The 23,335-nt window shown below is 29.4% G+C and overlaps 1 protein-coding gene across 1 annotated transcript; it reads right to left on the bottom strand.

Moving 5' to 3' along the window:
- Positions 1-534: 534 nt before the first annotated feature.
- On the bottom strand, positions 535-15,912 carry LOC132917819 (uncharacterized). Its single transcript, XM_060978752.1, has 5 exons — positions 15,630-15,912; positions 15,400-15,553; positions 9,091-9,162; positions 4,376-4,526; positions 535-1,547 (listed from the first exon to the last, which is right to left on the bottom strand). Exons 2-5 carry the CDS (start codon positions 15,501-15,503, stop codon positions 1,308-1,310), a joined length of 567 nt encoding a protein of 188 aa, XP_060834735.1. The 5' UTR covers positions 15,504-15,553; positions 15,630-15,912; the 3' UTR covers positions 535-1,307.
- Positions 15,913-23,335: the final 7,423 nt, after the last annotated feature.

Here is a 23,335-nt window from a genome sequence, read left to right as displayed (position 1 = left end):
TATATTAGGTTTATGAATATTTTAATAAGCTCTCGTACAAATCAAATACCACGAGTAAGATAAGCGCGTACATACTATGACGTCTGTGTGGAGGGTTTTAAATAAATAATAACGTTTTAATTCGATGTATATCACTAGGTATATTTATTATGTACTTAGGAGTCGGCAGACTAAATTCAAACCAATATTCTGCATAAAACTCAAAATAGATAAATTACAATATTACGAATTGAATCGAAACTCGACAAACATCACAAAACAATATTATTTTGCGTAGTTTTTCTTCATTATATTTTTATTAGTTTTTTTAACGAGTAGTTATTAAAGCTTTGTACGTACGCATAGTTAATTAGCTTATTTTCAAAATCCAATAGCGAACGCAAATAACCAAAAGACACATTATAGTCAGTGGATTTTCTTTTTGTCACGTATACGTTAGTATTACAAACAACAATAAAAACAAATTGGTCGCGTAAAATAATAATAATAATAAATATAAATTATATGAATAATAAAAAAAAAACAAACAAAACGTTTTGCGCATCATAATTTATTATTATCTAAAAATAAAACTGTTTGCGTGACGGATAGCTTTGACATTTTTTACAAGCCACGCGATCGCGTTTGATCCGCAAGACAATCGGATTAACGCGTCCACGCGGTTACCGAACAGACACTATATAATATTATACTACATTTAAACGTCCAACACACATAATATTATATTCACGAGTAAACGATATTACAGTATTCGAAGGTGTGGAGGGTTATGCGAGCGAAACGCTCAGATATAATGCTATACGCTCATAATTAATACCTTTCGTGCTTATACAATTAGATGACATTGTCTAGATAAAACGTTAATGCCCCTACCACGTTTGCAGCGTACAATATACGAACAAGTTTTTCGATAACATTATTTCGTTTCTAACAGTGCCTGTACACAATTCCGATATATGTGTGTCGGTGGCCTATCGCTTTTCAGAACTAACATTATCTACACGATTACATAATATCAGGTGCACAAATCCGAAGTCTGGCTCATCTGCACTTTTTGATTACTACTACATCAGCCCGTGAATATTGTTTTGGTAATGACGACGGTATTAAATGATAATAATACATAATACATAATAATAATAACAACAACAGTACAAAATATAATACAAACGTACACGCGCGATAATACGACGGGATATTAAATTATATTATTGTATACGACGTGAGTTCCGCTGTCAGTCTCGCCCCTCGCTCACTATGACATCTGCGGCCGTCGTCCTCGGGGCTGATCAGCGGGCGCGCTCGGTTCAGACCACATCCGGATAGAAGTCCGTGTCCTGAAACACCGTCTGCGGTTCACCCGTCAGCCTGTCCACGGACGACGCAAGACACCTGTAAAGGCCCTTGTCCAGGGGCGTCACGTCGTGGAAATGCAGTGTGCTGCCTTTGGGCCTCAGGTGCATGTCGTACGTCTGCACCTCGCCCATTCGCCTCATGGCCATCTCCTTGTCCGCTTTTCCCGGGTCCACTCGTTCCCACACGATGTTCTGCAAAACCGACAAAATTATACACCGTAAACCACGATGCCGTGTCGTTATGATGACGGCTATAATATTATTATCACAGGATGGCTTGGCGGCGGGTCGGTGACGCGCGACCACACCGCGACCCCTATGTTGTGGTAACCCTCGTCGGAAGACTTGTTTTTAAACGACTTCGGTACGTGATATTTTACAACACCTGCTGACTTGAAAAACGTACGAGATCGCAGAGAAAATATTATTAAAAAAAAAGTCATAGTCCGCCGACGAATACGCGATTACGATGTTATAATATCAACAGCGCAAACACGCCTTCGCGTGATGCAGTTCTGCGCGTGTCGACGATGATGAGAGTATTTATTATTATTATACACACACGGTCTTTAGATGACTTCCCTACATCCTGATGCTTACCGAGTGTAGAAGATATACTTGGTTTATCTATTATAGTTATATATACGTACGCTCGTAAAATCATAATTATTTAATATATTATATTTTACGTTAAAATCCGAAAACTTGTATTATACGAACTACCGTGATATTACATAGCCACTGGCTTGCCGTTTAAATAGTTAACCGGACACTGCATTCGCGGCGAAAATAATAATATTAATTATTATATTAAGCGACGACGTTTCGATCGCGTGAATCGTCCGAACTCTCGAATCCGATCGAACTCCGAGTAGGAAATTACAGTTCGTCGTACGGGTCGTAAACGCAATTATTAATGATGATATCATTTTTTAGCACAGCACCTAACTACACTCGAAAACTACACGGCGACGCGCTTGTCTGTTTAGTAATAACGTAAGGCCGTTAGCGAGTTACAACACGACAAGCCGCAACAACCGCGAAAAAGTTCTGAACGCGACAATAACAGTATTGTATACATTAAATGAGTAAAACTGTCTCCGTAAGTACACGCGCGATAATCATCTTATCTGAACGGCGAACGTCGACTGCGCGCGGAACGCTGTCTCGTAAACTGTTGCGAATACAGTCATCTAAATATATATGTATATATTATTATAACGAACAGGTATAGAATTTTAACCGGGTGATAATATTAACGTAAAGTAAACACAACTTTCGAAACTATTTAGGTTTTTGAAAATATTTGTTATTAAGCACGGCTAATAATTAAAAATCAATAATGAACGAAATTATTGAAAAAATAAAAACGTAATCTTTAATATTGTTTATCTGATTATAATGTTTTTGAGTGACGATATTAATTTTAAATATCAAATTAAAATACTTTTCCAATTACTGTTTCGATACAGATTCCAACAATTGACTAATTAAGTAGTTATAGAACTACCTATCTTAAAAAAATCGAATAAGCGGGGTGAAGAAGACAGTGGTATAATATTGTAAAATGTTGTCCTACTATACTCACGAGAAATGTATATTTATAGCTACTCAACTGCTCGTGTGAAATTCATAACACTCCAAAAAATGTTTTTGTTATAGAATACGATTAACGGTGTATGATTTCAATCAAAAAAGTAAAAAAAAATTGATAAATCTATTAAATTATTTTAACAACAATGTAAAGTATAATGATTGAGATACTAAGTTAAAATAATATTTTCTAAAAAGGTCAATATGTTTTTAAATAACGAGTTTTATATTAAAACAATTACCCGGTGTGATGTTCGCGTAATAATGTCGTGTCCAACGTTCATCGCACGCAATATGTAACTGTATTGTTTTTAAACACAAACGGTTCAATATAAAATAAAACATTGTTTTTTTTTTCATATTTTATTTAGAATCAAACATGAAATTTCCCAGTAAACTAATAAATATAAAAATTATACAGAAACAGAAATATTTTTTTTTTTTATAACTATTTAGGTTTTTTTTTTATGATCGCTTTTTTTTCTTCTTAATTTATAGGTTGATATTATATTGATTCGTGTTCATGGCCGTGAAACGTTTTGACGATTTTAATAAATAAAAATATTTACAGTGCAATAATTTATTATTACGAGTGTATAATATTATATTTTACGTATAATCTCCATACACAAATCAAGCGTAAAATCTATATATATATATTAATACTATTGACATAACTAATATAGTTACGAATTATTACTGCGGAAAGGGCTTACAGTTACAGCAGAAGGCTACTTTTTATCCAAACAAATTTACGAAAACTGTTTTTTTTTTTCAAACAGATATATTGTGGAAAGTTATTATTTGTCTAGTATGTCTCTTTAAATTGAAACTCATCAGTCATCGTTTAATCATTTTTCTTAACACATTTAAGTAAACATTCGTCAAACATCAACCAAGTCGACTATACTTTGCTGGAATGTCTATCCCCCCTGAAAACAAAAACAAAAAGGATTTCAATAAAATCTCCCGCTACTCGCATCACCACCTCCGTTTACACAAGCAATAAAGTAACAAAGAAAGTTCGTATACACCTCATTATTGATTCCTCACCAAATGTCATTGAAAATTCCTTTTAGTAAGTAATATATAAGATATTTCGCGGAAAACAAAATTTTTATTTAACATTGATGTTAACGTGAGTGCTACTGTTTCGGTGAAATAAGACGATTTTGCAATACGAGATGCGCTGGCGTATCTAAACGTCGATGTTATAAAACTGTTTTCAAAAATCCGTCTCTCCGGACTTTATTATTAATATATCACGGTTAAAAATCAAGTAAAATGATAAACCGTAATTAATGTAATATAATACGGATATAATAATATCATTAGACACATAACGTTATTTTATTTATTAGTTCGGTTATCTGCGCCACCTGTCCGTTGTAATTAGCGTTAATTGTATTTGTCAGACACGAACTTACGGATATCACCGGCACAGTACTCGGAAATTCGCAATTGATCTCGGCTCCCGTCGGCGGCACCAACTTCCACCATCCACTACCGATTCGCAGTCTCCGTGTCTTTTTGCTCTCCGTCGCTGAAGCGGTGTCTATTCGGTTGTAAAATCCCCATCTGTAAAAATTCTCTATGCATTATTTACTTACAGCATACATGTTTTGTTTCCCTATTTTTTTTTAAACTATATATTTATATATAAATATTGTAAGCGAAATTATTTCCATACCACTTATACCTAGGTACTTACTGGTATACAGAATAAATATATATTTTTTAAACGATTTGAACAATTTCGATTTCCTCTTATCATTTTTTAATTAAAAAAAAAATACATATATATTATATATATTAAGTTCGGTAGAACAATTTAATACGTACAATTATTTAAATTATTTTTATACTAAAAAACTACGAGCAAATTTTCAGAATATATATATACATATATTACATAATAATAAAAAGAATCAAAATAATTAATTTGAAATTGACATTCATATTCTAGACTATTTTTTTTAGCCAATTAAGAGTTTTCTACATAAACCTAAAATTGTAGTAAAATTAATAGAATTACAATCTGATACATTAATTACAACTACCTGCAACTAAGTTTATCACTAGATGTTTATTAATAGTTTAATTGTTGTTAGTAATATTTTTTTCTAGAGTTTCAGTTTATGAAATTAATTTTAAAACTAAACCGATTTTCTGTTCTTCCGTATACCAAATAAGTAACGAGATTTGATCGTTGTAGGAAGCTAATATACCTTATCAGAAATCGATATAAACATTTGTTTTATTTTTTTACTTATATTCGATTTTTGTGTAGACTATTATTAAATTTGCAGTAAAACCACGTTTTAATTTGCCGGCCACTTAAAAATAAGAATATACTAACATTTTAATAACCATAAATCTTGATCGAGTATGAAACGCGTAATGTTAAATTATTATTAATATTCATATTTCGATATTCTACGTTGACCTTAATTCGTTGTTAAACAAACATAATTAGATTTTTAGTTTCATTATTTATTTATTTTTACACAATTATATGATTATAATCATCATTATTACTTCCTCGCGATGTTAATCAAAATAATTGGATTTGAAACGCCATTACTTTTCGTTCCCACCGTTCCTACTTCAATTTTTGTCCACTTAACAATATAATATATAATTTTTGAATTAACAAAACTGTCCTATGTATTCAGTGAATATATATTTGTAAAAAGACTGAAAAGCATAATATGCATATTTTTTTAAACTTATACTATATAAATATTGTTATTTTTTATTAGAAGACTAATTTAACACGAGACAAGTATATTATACAAGACGAGTGCTAGTGCACATAACAACGACTTTAAAGGCTGTAACCTAGTGGCATAGTATATAATTTCACTCCGACGAATTCAACTAAATACCGGGTAAATGTATACATATAATTAAGCAATCTCCCGAGAACATTAATTTATTCATACTTAATACATATTTATTAGGTAAGAAATATTTTAATTATACGAAATTCGTAATCGTTTATAACCGGTAAAAATAATAATTTTAAATACGAAACAATATAATAAAGCATCGTCTAAACGTAGAGTATCCGTCGAACCTCGTCTAAAACGTTGATGAGAGCAAAAATTAATGTATTTTAATAATACAAGGGAATACCGGGAATATACTCGTAATATCATATATTATTATTCTAGTTATTTGGGTATTGACGTTGTCTTTTACTTTTACAATATTATATTATACAACTCGCTGATGTTCGTGTTTGATTAGTGTTCCACGCGCTCATGGGTCCTAAAAACGTGTATTTTAATATCATGTTATGAGTTTGATGTTTGTTTCGTCGCAACATGATATCATATTATGTGTGCAATATCAGAACACGACGATTACGCGCAATACGGTCCGTTTATAACGAAAAATATCGTCGGAGATACCGAGTTTTATTTTTATTTTCGATTATAATATTATTAGTCGAATTTTTATTTTGTAGCGAATTAATTGTCTTATCCAAAAATTAAAAACAAAACTATTCCAGTCATAAATTTGATTCATTTTACGAAGATAAAATAGTAAATATAATTTTTTTTATTATTATTTAATTGCTCTTTTTAAGTATCTTTGTTTTTTTAATATCCGATTATTTGACATGTATTAAAAATATTTAAGATACTAATAGTTGTATTAATACATAATAATATTTGTGAAAAGGTGGTTCAATATAGGTTTTATCTCGTAATGCCTAATATTAATTAAGATTATACTCGTATATGCGATTTGTTTTTGATAAAAATTAGTTAACCTACCGTTTTACTATTAAAAAAATAAATTACAAAATTGGTAAGGATATTTTATAATAAAATGTCTTTAGAAATAAAGAGCCAACCCACTAAGTCTGTCTCCGCTAACAATAATTGTACGTATTCTATAATTATTTATCATTGAGTTGGAATTAAGCACATCCATTACAGCGACCTTCTCAATGACGATGTACGTTTGACATATTTTATGCTTGTACAGCATAACGACTTTTTTCAGTATTCTTAAAATAATTTTATGTGTCTTTTTATAGGATTTTTGGAAACTATTTTAGATTTTTATAGATCTGCATAAACTTTACTATAGCTATTTATACTATAAAAAAGCCATAAATTGATTTTACAAGTTCAATATTTTCGTATTAGTACTTATGCAAATTGTCCTACTTATATAAAAGATAATATTAAATTATAGTTAAAATATTACACACCTTATATTATATATTTAGGTACCCTTATCATAAAATGACATTTTAAAACTTCAAATACATATCGTCAAATCCCAAAAACCTGGTTTGGTTATTTATAGACCAAACTATAATATTAATAGAACGATACGCGGACATAATATATCGAGTAGGTACGTATATGAATATTATTCAGAAAATTATAATACTAATAATAAAATTAATTATTTTAATCATAATATTATTATAACTAGAGCCGTGTATTTAATGCATTAAAAAACCTTTAAAAAATGCATTTAAAATATCAAAAAAATGCAATAAAATATGCACTTAGAATGCACTTAAATGGTTTTTAATTTATTTTTTGTATTTCTATTGATATTAGTATATTTTATTATTATGCATAAATATTTATTTATTTATTTAATAAAAAAAATTATGAGAAAGTTGATTTAATTTTAATTTTGATTTTGAAATTTATTGATTCTTTAATAATTCTTTTCACCTGAAAAATTAAAAAAAAAAATTTTAAAAGTTTTAAAAGATGTTAATTGACAGAATTTAATTAAAAAATCAAAAAATCCAAAAAAAAATGTAATATAAAAGTTTCATAAATGCATTTCTTATTACATAGTCCAAATTATGTACTTACAAAGCTACGTTTCACAATCACCAAAAAAAAAAAAATGCATTTTTCAAAAAATGCATAGCCCTAGTTATAACATTTACTTAACGATATAAGCTGATAGACTGTCTCCAGTCAGAACCGTTTTGCGTATATAATGATGTATTAGGTATTGAATTTAAATTTAACACATCCATCACAGGGATCCTTTCGACATCTATTGTATAGCAGAGCGGCAACTACTTGCTAGACTTATTTTCTTTTTCCCGAGTTATTTTGCAAAATACTAGTTTTTTACTTCTGATCCTTAAAAGTACCGAATAGATCCAATTTACTGTCAGAAATCATTACCAAAGTTCAAATTGAATCATTTTTACTGCTCCAAAAGGTGGCGAGAGGAAAAAAACCCTATCATTGTAAAATCAATACATTCATCGCTCCGCTCAGAATCTAAAAGTAAGCACGCTTGGTGAATTACCCCATATATATTGCATAATATATTGGTACAGATGCATGCTTGTTCCTTGCCACGGTTGTGTTTGAGTACGGTTTATTTTCGACTAAGGTCCACTGAAATTCCGTAGCCGCCTAGCACGGTACACAAAAAATTATTGAATTTAGAAAAAAATAACAAGCGTAAACTCGCGAGTGATGTGAAATCGTTTAGAGAGATGCCGAGTGCCGACGAGCGTGTCGCGCGGGCGTAACGTCCCGAAAACACGTACCCATGTCAAGCCAATAGGTTGTAACTTTTAAACCTGTACACATATAGGTAGATTAACTGCGGCGTTTAATAAATAATAAATCAGACCAATTGAAAATGGAAAATAAAAAAGCTACATCTGCTGTAAGAACCGTCGGAAACCTCTAGGATCGTCACGACTTAGGGCGTTTTCACGAGTAAAATATCCGTTTTGATAAGATTGGTTTTTTTTTTATTATCATTATTATTATTAATCAAACGTTAATATATTGGTGGTTTTTATCAGTATCCTTTTACGATTTTTACAAAGTCACTTTTTTGTAATAATTAATACATCTTCAAAACCGCAGTCAATCACTAATCGTATGATAAAAATATATGCTTTCATCATAATTTTCCATTTATGATTGTTTCAAAGACAGTACCTATGCATCTATAATGTAATAATGTGTAAAAAAAAAATCAAAAATTAAATAGTATAATTCATGACTTGAAAATTATTCCAACAAGTATAAGTATAACTATAGCTATTTCCAAAACTAGAATCACTTATACCATGATATTATATTTTATGCTAATTTATGTTTCCAGCTTTGGTAAAAATCATTACTTGTTATATGGTATGCCTTTCTGGAAGTTCTCTCGCATCGAAGCCAGCTTTTCAAAATACCGTATACCGTAGCTGAAACAAAAATAAACTGCGTCAGATCGTGTGTGATCGCGATACTCAAAGTCTAAAATAAAGTGTCTAGTGAAGGTTTTATTACGATTCCCACTCAAACACACAGATATATATTCACATACATGAGTATAATAATATATATGTGTGCGTGAGTGTGTTTGTGTATATTGTATACGTGTGTTTTACTATAATATACGTGAGAAACTAGAAAGTGATGTGCGCGTGTTTGTAAACGGTCAAAGGGCCGTAATATTTTGTGCCAAAATGTATAAATACGTTTTAAAAAGCTTCTTCTCTTTGACAAAGAAATCCTACTTTTTTGCCTTAAAGCTTGAACTTTTTTTTTTTTTTAACGACACTGCTTAATGGGAAAAAACTCCTTCGTATAAGTCACTAAAGTTTATAAAAAAAAAAGTATATTAATATTAATCGAACAATAAATATTTTAATTAGATTTCAAAGAAAGTTTGATTTTCCATTGCTCATCGTTTTTAATTACATTGTTATTTCATTAATTTAGTTACGATGAGCGTCCTGTTTGTTTTTACTTTTTATTCTTTTTTTGCGTAATAAACGCACAAAATGCTTCGTTTTACAGATAATTTTATTGTCCCAGCATCACGAGACGCGACTACGTTGAATCATAATTAACGAGAATAAAATTCGAAAGTTGTAGATTGTACCATAATCTATAATCGAGTATCGCTAGCTATAACTAGGGATAACACTTCCAACAAATTCATGCGAAGGAACATTTCCGTTGCCAAAATACCAAATTTGTTAAAAATTACATCTTTTTAATAAATATTGTGCATGTAGTTTTAAAACAAATTTTTTAAGTTTTAAAATTTTTATATGACTTGATTAATAAAATAAACAATGTTTAGTATGTTAATAGAATATTTTACAATTGCTGATTTTTATGTACATTTATCAGTAAGTAATTAAAATTAAGAATTTCAAAGATAAACTAACAGAGTAAAATTTGTATTATATGTATACGTATCAAATTAGTTTTTCATCACATACATAAATTTTATATATGATTATGGAAATGCATAGATTACGCATAGATTAATTGTGTGATCACAAGATTAATCCAGAAAAAATATTGTTACGTTCGATAATAATGTCGTGATTTGATTAAAATATAATACATTTGGTACTTTGTTAATCTGATTTATTAAGGTTTAAAAATTCCCAAATTTAATTAGTTATAGAAAAATACACATATAGAAATGAACAATCGATATTTTTCTATTGCCCCGTAAATCTAAAATGTGTATAAATATTATTTTAATTTTATTATTTATGAATTAACTAAGACAATCATATAAATCAATGTGTCAGTGTTTTGAGGTCTATCGCAATTATTGGAATCTTTATATTGTAACTTAATATTTAATATTATGGTATTTTTATGTTTTCAACCAGTTAAAGTATTATTTTATACTTATATTTATCAAAAAACTTATTCTTCAATATTTAAATTAAATACACCAACATTTAGCCTTACGATGAGGCAACAATAATTCATACCCTAAAAATATCTTTATGGTTCCTGTGAATTCTCATATATTTCCGGGAATTTCACTCCATTACTATACAAATATACTATATTAAAGTGTTCATAGATATCATATTATGATATATTTATAATATAATGAACGAACTTTTGTAATTACACAAATATTATAATCACTTTGTATTAAAGATATTAAAGTAGGTAATAATTTAATATTAACCGAGTTTGCAGTTTTGTTGCCCGTCAAGAGGGTTGGTTATTTTATACATTATTTTACACTCTGATCCCCGAAACGTCCAGTATGATATTATTCTATTAGGCCGGTCGCCGTTTTGTGGCTCTTGAAGTAATACTGTTGAATAAGTGAATAACTCACGGGTCGGTCAAAAACGGCCAGACGGGAAAAGAAGAAGAAAAAAGGGGGTACATAATTTTAAAAGGCCCCACAATGCACTTTAAATACAATAAATTCAAACAATTACGTTCCCGGAAGGGTGAAGTACTTGTGCACGGTATTCCAAAAGTCTCTTTTTTTGTTCTAAACTAACTAATTGGTGGTATGAATTAAAAAATATTTGGGTTTTTATTCAGTACCTAATTACATTTGAATAACACTAAATGTTCATTTGTGCTTAAAGTATTTTAATGTTGCTGGATATTGTCGGACAATTTTAAATAATTAATTTCGAAAATTGAAATAAAATCATTCGATGATTAATGTCAACGAAAAAACACCTCTTCAAGCATGCTGCTACAGTGTATATAGGTGTGGTGCGGTGGTATGGTACAGTTTAGAAAATGTCAAATACGTGACAAAAAAATCCTAACACAATTTAAAATTCATCGTTTAAATATGTCAGAGCACGTAAACCCGTCGTGTAGAGATTGACTCTTCTATTTTATTAAAAAAAAATATAAAATAATAATAATAACAATAAAAACTCGTTTGAAAGAAACCATTTTCAATGGATATTATAAAACGACCAATAACAATTAATATACTGACTACGTAATAAATATTTATATCTATATATTTCTAATATATAAACTCTTTTTTAAATCAAGTCGGTTTTTTTTTAAATTCAAAGTTCTAAAAGAAAGAAAAAACAACACTATTGTTTTTATGGTAAAGTGTTTCCATAATAGCTCGCACTTCCTTCGTACGCGACTGTGTCGTATATAAATACGTACAATATACCGCAAAAACAATACGTCTGCGAAACGTTTCTTTTATTTAAGAATTCTCTGGATGGCGTCTAGAACTGATTAAATTTTGTAAACTGTCTGTAGGATTAAATTTATTAGAATTTTGTCGAGTAGAATTCGCGCTGAAAATAATCCCGAATACATTTTACGCGTAATTAAAAAATCTCAAATGCCGTACGTGTAATCAGACTTTTTATTCTGGTTGATCGTAAAAAAATAAAAAATAAAAACTATACATTTTATAAATTCTACGACGTTAACGTCTTTCACAATATTTTCAAAAGTTTTAGGCGCTTTTTCAAACTAGATTACAACATCTATATTTTATATTCTGTAGTTTAAAATATATATATAAAAATACCCATAAAAGACTTATTATGACGTGTTGCAAAAAGTATAAAAAGAAAAAAAAATGTGTGCACATAACGTCAGAACAAATCGTATAAAATATACATTATATTTTGCTGTCGACATTCGTTTAAGATACAATAATGTATAATGTTATCGCGGAGAACAATTTTTTTAGCGATTAATTCGATGTAGCCCGTGACTTACCGCGGTCAGGGTGAATGAGCATCGTGGATCGAGCAGTGCTGTCAAATAAAAAATCGTCAATTTATATTTTACTCAGTCATTAAGAGAATTGCTAAATTTTTCCTGGCTTAGCTTATTTTAACACACGCAAATCATAGACAGTCAATGCTGTACATATACTATAAAAAATAAAAAGATAATATATCGTTTGTACATTATTTTAACAATACAATAAGCAGCAAACATTTTAATTTATAAACAAAAAACAAAATTTTATTAAATTCATAAGTTCTTTAAATATTATAATGAGTAAAAACTATACTTGTGAGCTAATCGATTTATTTTTAATTTAGGATTGTACCTTAATTGTACCTATTATTATTGAGATTCGTTCCTGATATTTTTTCCCGATAAAATTACGAACGGAAATACAATCCAATTTAATCTGCTGGCAACAAAAAATGTATGTCATCGAGTGCAGGGCTGAAAGTTTCAGTAAAAATATTGAAATACAAATAAATGAATACTAATGAAAAAAGTTACAAACTTTGTTACCCTACCAATTCTATTTGTAATTGCGTCAATGAACACAGCACCATCTTATATCTACATCTACAAATTCTTTCCTGTCCAAAGCTGAAAGTATAATATTCATAACCTATCGCAATAGACTGGGTCCTGTTTGGACTTAAATTATTATTTTATCATATAGAAAGGCAATACCATATTTATCCAAAAAAATAGTACCAATACTTAAGCTATAAAAAATTATTTTATATATACATATTATTATTATTATTTTAATATTTTAGTAACAACAAACACAACAACTGTTGTAGTGTTGTATTTTGTAATATAAAGAAAAGTTAGATCCTAATATTTAATATCTTATAATTTTAATTAAGCCTAAAATACACACATCCGATCGTTATAATATTGTTTATTAATAATTAGTAATTACCCATATTTATGATGGATTTTATGATTATACATAGAAGTATATTATATTATATTATGTATAATATAGACTCAAGTATAGAATTTTGTATGACTAGTGACTATATATTTGTATGATAAATTATTATAAATAAAAACCAAATATATTTATAATTCATGAGGTTGAATATTATGAAAACATTTTAATTACTATTACGTCTTAATTTATTATAAAATTAGAAGTATTCATATACCAAAAAAAAAAAAAAAAAAATAGAACTTAAAATTATTATTCATTCAACTTATGAAATAAATATCTTATTTTATCAACTATAATATTTAAGTTTTTTTTTAAACTTATTTCATATGTTAGACATTTGTGATACACATAAATGTTTATATTACCTAATTATATTGTTTTTTTTTTTTAAGTATTCCTTCAGTACTGAAATGTCGTATAATTATAAAAAAAATAAGATTGGTAATAATTTTATTTATAAGAAAAATTAATAAATTAATTATCACACATTGACATTAATTATTTGGTTAACTAACCTGTTTGGTAATTGGTATTTATTTCAATTGATATAAATATATGACAACAACAAAATATAATATTCTTATTTCATACATAAAATATATTATATTAATAGATTGTAAGGATTTCTTATTTTGTTAATGAAAGGAAATGGCTATGGTCACATACAGACATCTTTCGACAGTAAAGAAGTACATAAATCGAAGACAAGAATAATATGGTCTACTCTACAATCCTTTAAAAAGGCAAAAGGTAAAAGTGAACTGGCTAAAGTACAAAGGCGTATATCATCGAGGGTGACGTATGCATATCGCACAGTATAGGTAGATGCTTTACCGGCAATATCAGACATGTCCCCAATATTGACTTAATAGCTATGAAAATATAGCAAATCTTTGAAAACGTCTCAAAGCACAAAAGAGAAGATTTCAAAAGAAGAGCTACCGCAATAATATCAAATAAGATGGGGTTCATCCACCCTTGGTATGTGGACCCACCCACTCATTCCGAAATTGGACGTATGGGTAAAAATAAGTCACGGCGGTGAACTACAAAATCACGCGAGCACTTAGCGATCACGGCTGTTTACCCGCCTATCTGCACCGATTCGGAAAACTATACTCTCCGGTCTGTTGGTACTGTAAAAATGAGATCGATGACGCGTATACCACACCGTTTGGCGTTGAAATAACGCCTGATAACTTGAGTTCAGTCGTGTTATCGAGCAGCGAAACGTTTAAGGTCATAAACGGCTACATTCTAGATGTGCTGTCAAAAAATGAAGACGAAGACAGAAGGCGACAAAATGCCATCCAAATATGAAACGTAGTTAAGATAACGTTAGTATGTATACCGAAGACAGCGGACAAGACGAGTAGAAACCTCTCTTATTGTACCACATCCTTGTAAATATAAACTCTTAGCTGATATTGTTGTTTTCAATAAATTATGGGGCTGAGGGTGAAATGATTAACGTCAGTACTCAGTACCACCCCCAGTCTTCGATTTTAAATGTAAAAAAAAAAGTTCGCAATTATTATAACATAATATTTTAAAATCATAGTGATGGGTGTATGGTGGTGGGTGACTAGGGTGATATATCATCCTTCAGATCCATAATTTATTTTTATGTTTTAATGGTTTATTTAATAAATATAACAAAATAGAATTATTTGATAGTATCCGGTCTACGTTCATTGACGGTTATAAATCAAAAAAAAAAAAAAAAAACCAAATGCTAGTATTTGTGTTTTGTAATTTTTTTAGAACGTTACGAGGTTTTTTTTTGTAAAAATATCTCGCTCAAGATTTACAATTTTGTTTATTTTTCAGTAGACATAGTTCCATAAAAAAACGGTTTTGAACCGATCTCGATAAAGACGTGCATCATATCAAATGAAGGTTTTTCAATCGTTACTCCGAAAAATAATATCGTAGTAAATAAACCGCCGGCAAGTCGTAATAATCGTCATTATATTGTGATGTTAGAAATACTCACGCATGGTGTCCCGGGTAGTAATACTGGTGCCAGGTGGGTTTCAGGATTTCGGCCAACGCGACGGCGTGCAACACCTGAACGGCCACCAAAACCCGCGGCAACATAACGTCTGTGCGGTAGGAACAGTAGCTCTGGCGCAGACCACGAGTATACGCTGTACAACAAAACAGATACTAACAGAATATAATGATATTACAATGACAATAGTTTTGGTATTATTATTGCCGTACAATAAATTATGCTGTCGAAATATCACACGTCGGTGAATCGGTCGTACGACAATCAACGCGCGTCGAGAGGGAAGATTTGATAGAACAAAAGAATATCGTCACCTTGTCTATACTGTATTATATTATATTATAAATGCGTATTAAATTATATTATATTATTTTATATTTTTTTTTTACAGCCGACGATAACGATACCTATACGTATATATCATTTATTAATAATATTATCACTGTGCGCGAGACGATCGCATCGGACGGACGGCGTTCGCGATGTGCGGAGGATATTCTCGGAGAATCGGTTTTTTATACGGAACCGGAAAATCGCCGCCGCCCGGACGTATATACATTCGCGAACATAATAATAATAATAATATATAACGATATCATTTTTTTACTTCTTCCACCTCTTCTGCCGCGAAATGGTGGGTTTTTTTTTATTTTTTGTTGTTTTCGTTTTACCGGCAACAGCCGTTTTTTAGCGCGCTCGTCGTCTTGACCTTCCCACCAAGGATCCGACGATTGTCAGTCACCGGTGGAATGAGATCGGTAGCGCGTAATACGCGCCTATATAATGATATACAACGTTATTATAATTCGCCGCGCGACAACGTCTCTAATGTTATGCGTATGTGATGGCGATGATGACGATTATGATGATGTTGATGATAATATGCGATCTCTCCCTCGCTCAGCCTTGATTTGTTTACCGCGTCTCGATGGCTTCGTTTTCGTGACGACGTTTGTCTATGTTTTCATCAGTTCGTCACCATAAAAAACGAACACGCGCGCGCAACATAATCGTCTTCGCGAAGGTCGAACCACGTGCATATTCGTCCGTCCGGCGATCGCTGGAACCGTCGGCCGTAACTATATTACACATATTTTCATCCCACCCCCCCCCCCCCGCCCACCCCCCCGAAAACCGCCTGGCCGTTCAATTTTTCGGCCGAATGCGGGAAAACAAACAATGCTAATATAATTATTGTGACGTTATAATCACTTTAACTTTCCTTTTTCACCTTTCCGCCGTCATTAATAACGCGCTAAACACTCCGGTGAATGTTAAATATCTATAAAAAAAAAAATCCATTTTAAATCTTGAGGATCACCGACGTGCACTAGCTGCAGTAATCGTCACTGTTCGTTGTCATATCATAATATCATGTTAACGCGCGTATCATCATCCATACGCAGGTTGTTAAATATTTCTATTTTATTTAACGCGGCTGTGCTTTGAAACCTGTAAAACTAATGATTAAATACATTGCCATTATCGTATACATACCGGTTGATGATGTGTTCAATAATACAATATACGCCGATATCGTTCGTTGAACTTTATTGACGGTTGTGCGTACCTATGTAAAATCAATATTGTAACTTTGATTGGCAACGATAGACATTTGAACGGCACAAGACCTTCACACAACTTTATTAAACACGCATTCGAATTTTTCAACCTCTGTGGTATTATGCAATACTGTATAATATAATTCTATTTTAGGTATTCTTAGTAACATTTAATAGAGTAGACTCGGTGATGTTAGCAGCGAATTGAAATTTAGAAAATATATTTTCTATGGATGTATTGGGTAGACAGGTGTTCAAGACCATATAATGTAGTGTAACCTAAGATAAGATAGGCTATTATTGAACCTTAATAATTATTAAAATTATTCAATTAGATCAAATTTTAAACAACACACCTTATATTAGCAACACAATTATTAAAATTAATATTTTAAAATGTATAATTATGTATTTCAAAGGAATAAAAATGTTCAATTTTTACAAAATCTTTATTATACATTTTGTCTTACAATTATTTTTTATTTTTTATGAAATATATAATATAAATAAGTTAGATGACATCAACGTATCACGGATAACGTAGAATTTAGATGACGATGATGTACAAGTCATATCATTGTTAAGTAGAAACAATGATAAATGCACAAACACTAAATAATTATTATTATATATAAAATTGACAATAGAAAATATATTCAAACGTTGCTAAATATAATATTAATATTCAATTTGTTCATTTATTTGTTACATATTTAAGTATTTTTATACATAACCTATATACATTTTTTTTTTACTTCTTAACACAAATTATACGATAATAATAAAAAAAAATATAATAATAATAAATATATAAATATAGGTACAGAATGTCCCGTGACAATTTACCCATTGCAATATCTCTTAAAATAATGAAGTTATCATAGTTATTTTTTTTTTAAGACTCACAGGGTCAAGGACTACAAGTATTTCATATTTTAATTTAATTTAATGTTTTGGTAAAAAAGTTAAAAAAATTATTTTTTATTTAATTATTTAAAAAAAGACGAAGAGTTTATTTTACTGAACATTTTGACGTTTCAATATTTTATTTTTTATTAATCTCATGATTTTTAATATATTTTCTAGTCTTGAGTGCCCCGCGCTGTACAATATATTATTATTATTATTATCATATAATTATTATAAGAATAAAATATAATAGTACCTATATCATCTGAAAATAAATATAATTGGAACATTATTGATATTTAAATACTAAATATTAATTTCTTTTATCCTTATATTTTCTTCTAGTTTATATAAACATTTGATATAATGAAAAAAAAATTAAATAAACATAATATGTATAACGCTTTGACGTTCTATGTAAAAAATCTATGAATTAAATTGTCTTTAAATGTTAATTCGCTTGGTTTTTAATAGGTGTAGTTAACAAATTGAAAAAAAAAGATAAATCAATATTTCGGAACACTTTATATCACTAAATATAATTTAATACCAGACCTTCGACACGTGTGTAGTCCGGTCAAATCGGGCGGCGCTTTTGCGGTGGCAGTAAACATTTTCTCAGGTAAACAAACGTATAACTTCAGGTTGGCGCCCGGACTCATTTCCATGTTTCTCTGGTTCAGACTTCAGTTCACAGGTAAACAAAACCCCGATCTGAGCAGAGATCGAGTGTCAAAACTATATTATTATTCTATGTTAATATACTGCAACGTTATCTATCAATTTGACAGTAATATAATATATTTAGTGTCAGTGGCCAGTGGGTCTGTGTACAAATGATTTGGTTAAAATTCCTTTCTGTGGCTTGTATTTGGATCACGGTTTAAAATTACCACCTTTAATACATTAACCTGTACACAGTAGTACACAATAGTACAGTGCACTTTCATTATAGGTATACATCTTTCCGTTCAAAATGCGCGCTAATAAAGCAAAGGATAAAACAAGACGTGTTATAAAATAAAATTAATTATATATAATGTATATATATATATATATATATATATATAGGATAATTGTTTACCACGGGACGTCAGTAAACCCGTTAATGTATTTTTGTTTGCTCACTTAATTTCAATACTCATATAATAAAGGCATATTTCTTATATAATAATATTATTATATTGTAATAAGTCTAACATTTCCAGACTGGGATTTTAAAAATATAATAATAATATAATATCTTGTTTTGTTTAGTGTTCAAATGTTGTGCTCCGCATTTTACGTTATACAATGTGATCCATTAAAATGTCAATACTCATTATTTCCAAATGTTATTTTTTTTGAAAATTATTTTTACAGTTTTTAATAGTTATTATTCTTTATATTTTTAGGTTTTTATTTATTTTGTTTTTGAATGACAACATTTGTAATTTTAAATTCCAAAGCAGAATATTTTTCAAAGTACGTCAGTACATTAAAATCAAATCTTAACAAGTAAATTAGTCACCAATTAGTTATAACTTCGAAGTACTAAAAGTTTAGATGAGCGAAGTTAAGTGGAACAGATGTACCACAAAAATGTTGGTCCACTATAGCTACTCCGCTAATTTAAACTTAAAATACTTATAAACAACTAATTAACTAGTCCCTTGAAATTATTTTTTATGCATTAAAGTACTCCAAAATATATTCTGTTTTGGAATATAAAATTAAAAAATAAATATATGTTTTCTTTCAAAAAAAGTAAAAAAAAAAAAACAAATTTGTTGACTTCAAATGACGTCAAATTATTTACCTATAAATATATTTTTTCAAGAGAGATAATTGTATGTTAGCAAATAATACGTATACCATATAATGGATTATAAAATAAAAAAACATGTTAAAACCGATACCATCAGAATCAACAATATTATCATATAATAATATACTTATATTTTATACATGTATATTGTATTTGAGTAGAGTGTATTACCAGAGGGTTCCATTTTATAAATCGTTCATAAATATTCTTAATTGCTTTTCTGAAATGTGAAAATAAAGTTTATAATAAAATCGTTGTTGTTTGAGTTATTTAGTATCAAAATAAAATATTTTAAATTATATTTCAAGCATTTGTTTTTTTCTTTGGTCGGATTCGTGAAAGGTTTTCGGAGATAACAACCTCCAATCTTTGTTCAAAGACTGATTTAGTTTTTTTTTATATATATAATTCCACGATAAAATGAACCTTTTCATATTATTTTTTTATTAATATTATTATTATTATTATTATTTTAAATATTATCATCGGTATTAATATTCTTTTGTTGAATTGAATTTCCGAATTGTTTCCGATCACAATTATTATTATAATATCATTGACGAATAAACACTGAGGGTAATGATTACTATTTAGTGGGTAGGATTTTTTTGATTTGCACGCTCATTGATTTCTTTTTGCATTATTTGAAGAAAAAAGTCTTGAAAATTAAAATATTTTTATACACATAAGTAAGAATCAAATTCTAATCATAACTCAACATTTCGAAATACTCGTATTTTAAGTGTTATTAGTTATTACTTTAGCCTAATATTTTTTTTTAATTAAAAAAGAACTCTAAGATATTAGTGTTACATACAATTAGAATTAGAAACCATATAAACACTCGATCTTTAGATTATAGGAGAATTTTTGTAACAAAAATGTTAGAAAACATTTTCTGCTTCAATAATTCAAACTAGGAACATTGAATCGATTCCTGATAAAAATGATAAGACATTTAGACATAAACAAATACAGAATAAAAAATAAGATTTTTGCAAAACAAAATTAATTTAGCACTTTAAAAAGAATTACGCTGTACCTATGTATTATTTTGACCAATCCATAGAAAATCATAATCAATTAGTCATGCATAATGACCGTGAAAATGAATAAATTTTTTTCTAAGGTCAATGCCACATAAGAAAAACCAACAACACACTTCACTGAATTTTGAATCACTGTATAATAATCAGAAAAAAATGGATTTTTTTAAATGTATAGTCATTACATCTATGCATCAGTTTAAAAACAATGGGGCCTTTTTCGGGTTTATATCGAATTTAAAAGTGGACGATTCGAATATATCATACTTAATCGTTTTGTTTTATTTAATGTGTTTATTTTTTATTTTTTTAATGAACAGTATAGTTGTTCAATATTAAAAAATATTACCGGAATGAAAAAATTAAAATTAAAACGAAATACAAAACTATAAAAATATGACGTAAAAAATCTAATAATATTATTTTTAATTGAAACTTTAAAAATGGCTTTTGAATTGGCAGTACGTCAAGTATAATATTATACTCGATAATAATATCAATAACCGCAAGCCCAAAAATAATTTGTAAGTTAATAATTATTGTTTTATAATTTCACGTAGGTTCCTAAATAATAACATGTCTATGGCGTTTTTCGCACATCGAATAATTATTAAATTAACAATACATTTGGAGTATACTTCGTTTATTAATATACTTCTTGTTACAGTATTAAAATTATTCGGTGAGTTATTATTTTTGGAAAGTAAGATTCATGCAAGAATAATGAGCTGTTTATTTTTATAATTCATTAATTTTATTTTGTATCTGTTATTCTTTTTTGATGATAGTTATATTTAATTTTGTTTTATACGAGCGTGGAGTGTAATTTTAGTTTTCTAAAATAAATTGCAAAATATATAATTAAATATGATATTAAAACTATTTTATCTGGTTCAGTAAATTTTATATTTTGAGCACTAGTTTGAAGAGTAAAAAAAATAATACTAATTGAGGGAGGGGGATATATATGCGTAACAAATCCATGTAGAAAACTTGAAATCGTCCAGTCCTACAAAACTTTTTTTTATCTAATAAAAAATATATTTAGTTTAAAACCTTGTTTAAAATAAAATAAATGTAAGTGCATTTTATGGAAACGTTTTTTTTTTTTTGATTCTTGGGGCATAAGAGTATTTTTAGTGCATCAAATTCACAACCCTAAATATGAAATTAGGTAACAGTTCACAATACAGACATTTTGGGTCATAGAAACCAATATTTTATGAATAAATAATAATTATTGGGAGTCCTATTTACCTTTATCCTTTTAAATTCAAACGTTGGGATCGATGTTTTTCAGAGTAAATATAATCTATATACTTATATTTACTATTGCTGATATCACAAAAAAAAAAATAAACATATTGTTTTATTTACTGTATTTATGCCTTAGTATATCGAAAACTATAAAAGGCGTTGAAGTAATTTCAAGATGAAAAGATACAAGATATCTTTTCATAGAAACAGAAAGCAACATAAAAAGAGGGAATTGTGAAAATAAACAAAAACAGTAAATATACGTATAATCTAAGTGCGCGCTGACAAACCATCCGATTTGATTCACAGGTAAGTTGTTTATGCGAGTGCAGTGTCGACTGTATAGCGGCGTTGTCCTCGTTTACAAAACGGAAATATTATGCACGATTCGTTATTGTATGTATTTTTTTTTTTATTTATTAATCGTCACAGACATCCGTTCTAATATCATCGCGCAGTACGTCATATCAAAATAAACAAACGTAAAACAAACGAATGCGAGCGGTATAATACTGTTTTAATTAATATACACTTTTATTCATCTTTTACTATAGCCACGAATCACGATACAGACGATAAAAACATATATTGAATATACGTATTCTGCCGAAATAATAAAGACAGCATGAAAATAACAGTACACCGCCCCGTAGTTCGATGCGCACTATCAAACATCACTAATTCGCTTATTTATCGTTAAGCTAGAATAAAAAAAAAAAACAGCATAATATATTTTTTTATTTAATTCTCTCTCGAAGCCATCCCAAATCACAAAACAAACGACTATGCGCCTATAACCGTATTTTCGACGAACAATACTATAAACCCGACGTTTCGTGTTACGAGGACTCGAACGATTCCGAATACGCAGTGTACGTATAGTATAGGTACGATACGCGTATTATATTAATATCTTGTAATAAAACTAGGTAGGTACATAGACTATACAGCGGATGATCGCGAAAAAGAAATCGAACGGTTCTATATCATTTGCAGTAACTGCGTGCTTCCGATTAACGCCAATACGGTAATAATAATAACAATATTATATGAATAATTTCAACAGGACTCGTCGTAGTTGTCCTCGGGTCGTATACGAAAAATGATTGTTATTACGCACAACATATTAATATAATGATCTCCGTGCAATAATTATCTTTAATGTCTCCGCCGTAGGATTCACGCACCGTGTGCCTAAGTAAGGTACACACGTCATGGTTTATCTGAAACTGGCAGTTTGTCCACAAGAACAAAACCCAAGGTTCGTGTGCACTTCCTCCGCCGGCAACCAAATGTGAATAACAATCAACCCGTCGCAATAAATACCACGTTTCAGT

This window comes from Rhopalosiphum padi, chromosome 1, assembly GCF_020882245.1.
Source record: "Rhopalosiphum padi isolate XX-2018 chromosome 1, ASM2088224v1, whole genome shotgun sequence".
Lineage (NCBI taxonomy): Eukaryota > Metazoa > Arthropoda > Insecta > Hemiptera > Aphididae > Rhopalosiphum > Rhopalosiphum padi.
This window is presented reverse-complemented; position numbering and strand designations above follow the sequence as displayed.

What these genes read in the sequence shown, in the direction of transcription:
- LOC132917819 (XM_060978752.1), bottom strand. Translation starts at nt 15,503, where the DNA reads ATGTTGCCGCGGGTTTTGGTGGCCGTTCAGGTGTTGCACGCCGTCGCG. An exon ending in AAAGGCATACCATATAACAA is followed by an intron (nt 4,527 to 9,090) that starts GTAATGATTTTT and finishes GAATTTTTACAG; the next exon opens with ATGGGGATTTTACAACCGAA. An exon ending in GTACTGTGCCGGTGATATCC is followed by an intron (nt 1,548 to 4,375) that starts GTAAGTTCGTGT and finishes TCGGTTTTGCAG; the next exon opens with AACATCGTGTGGGAACGAGT.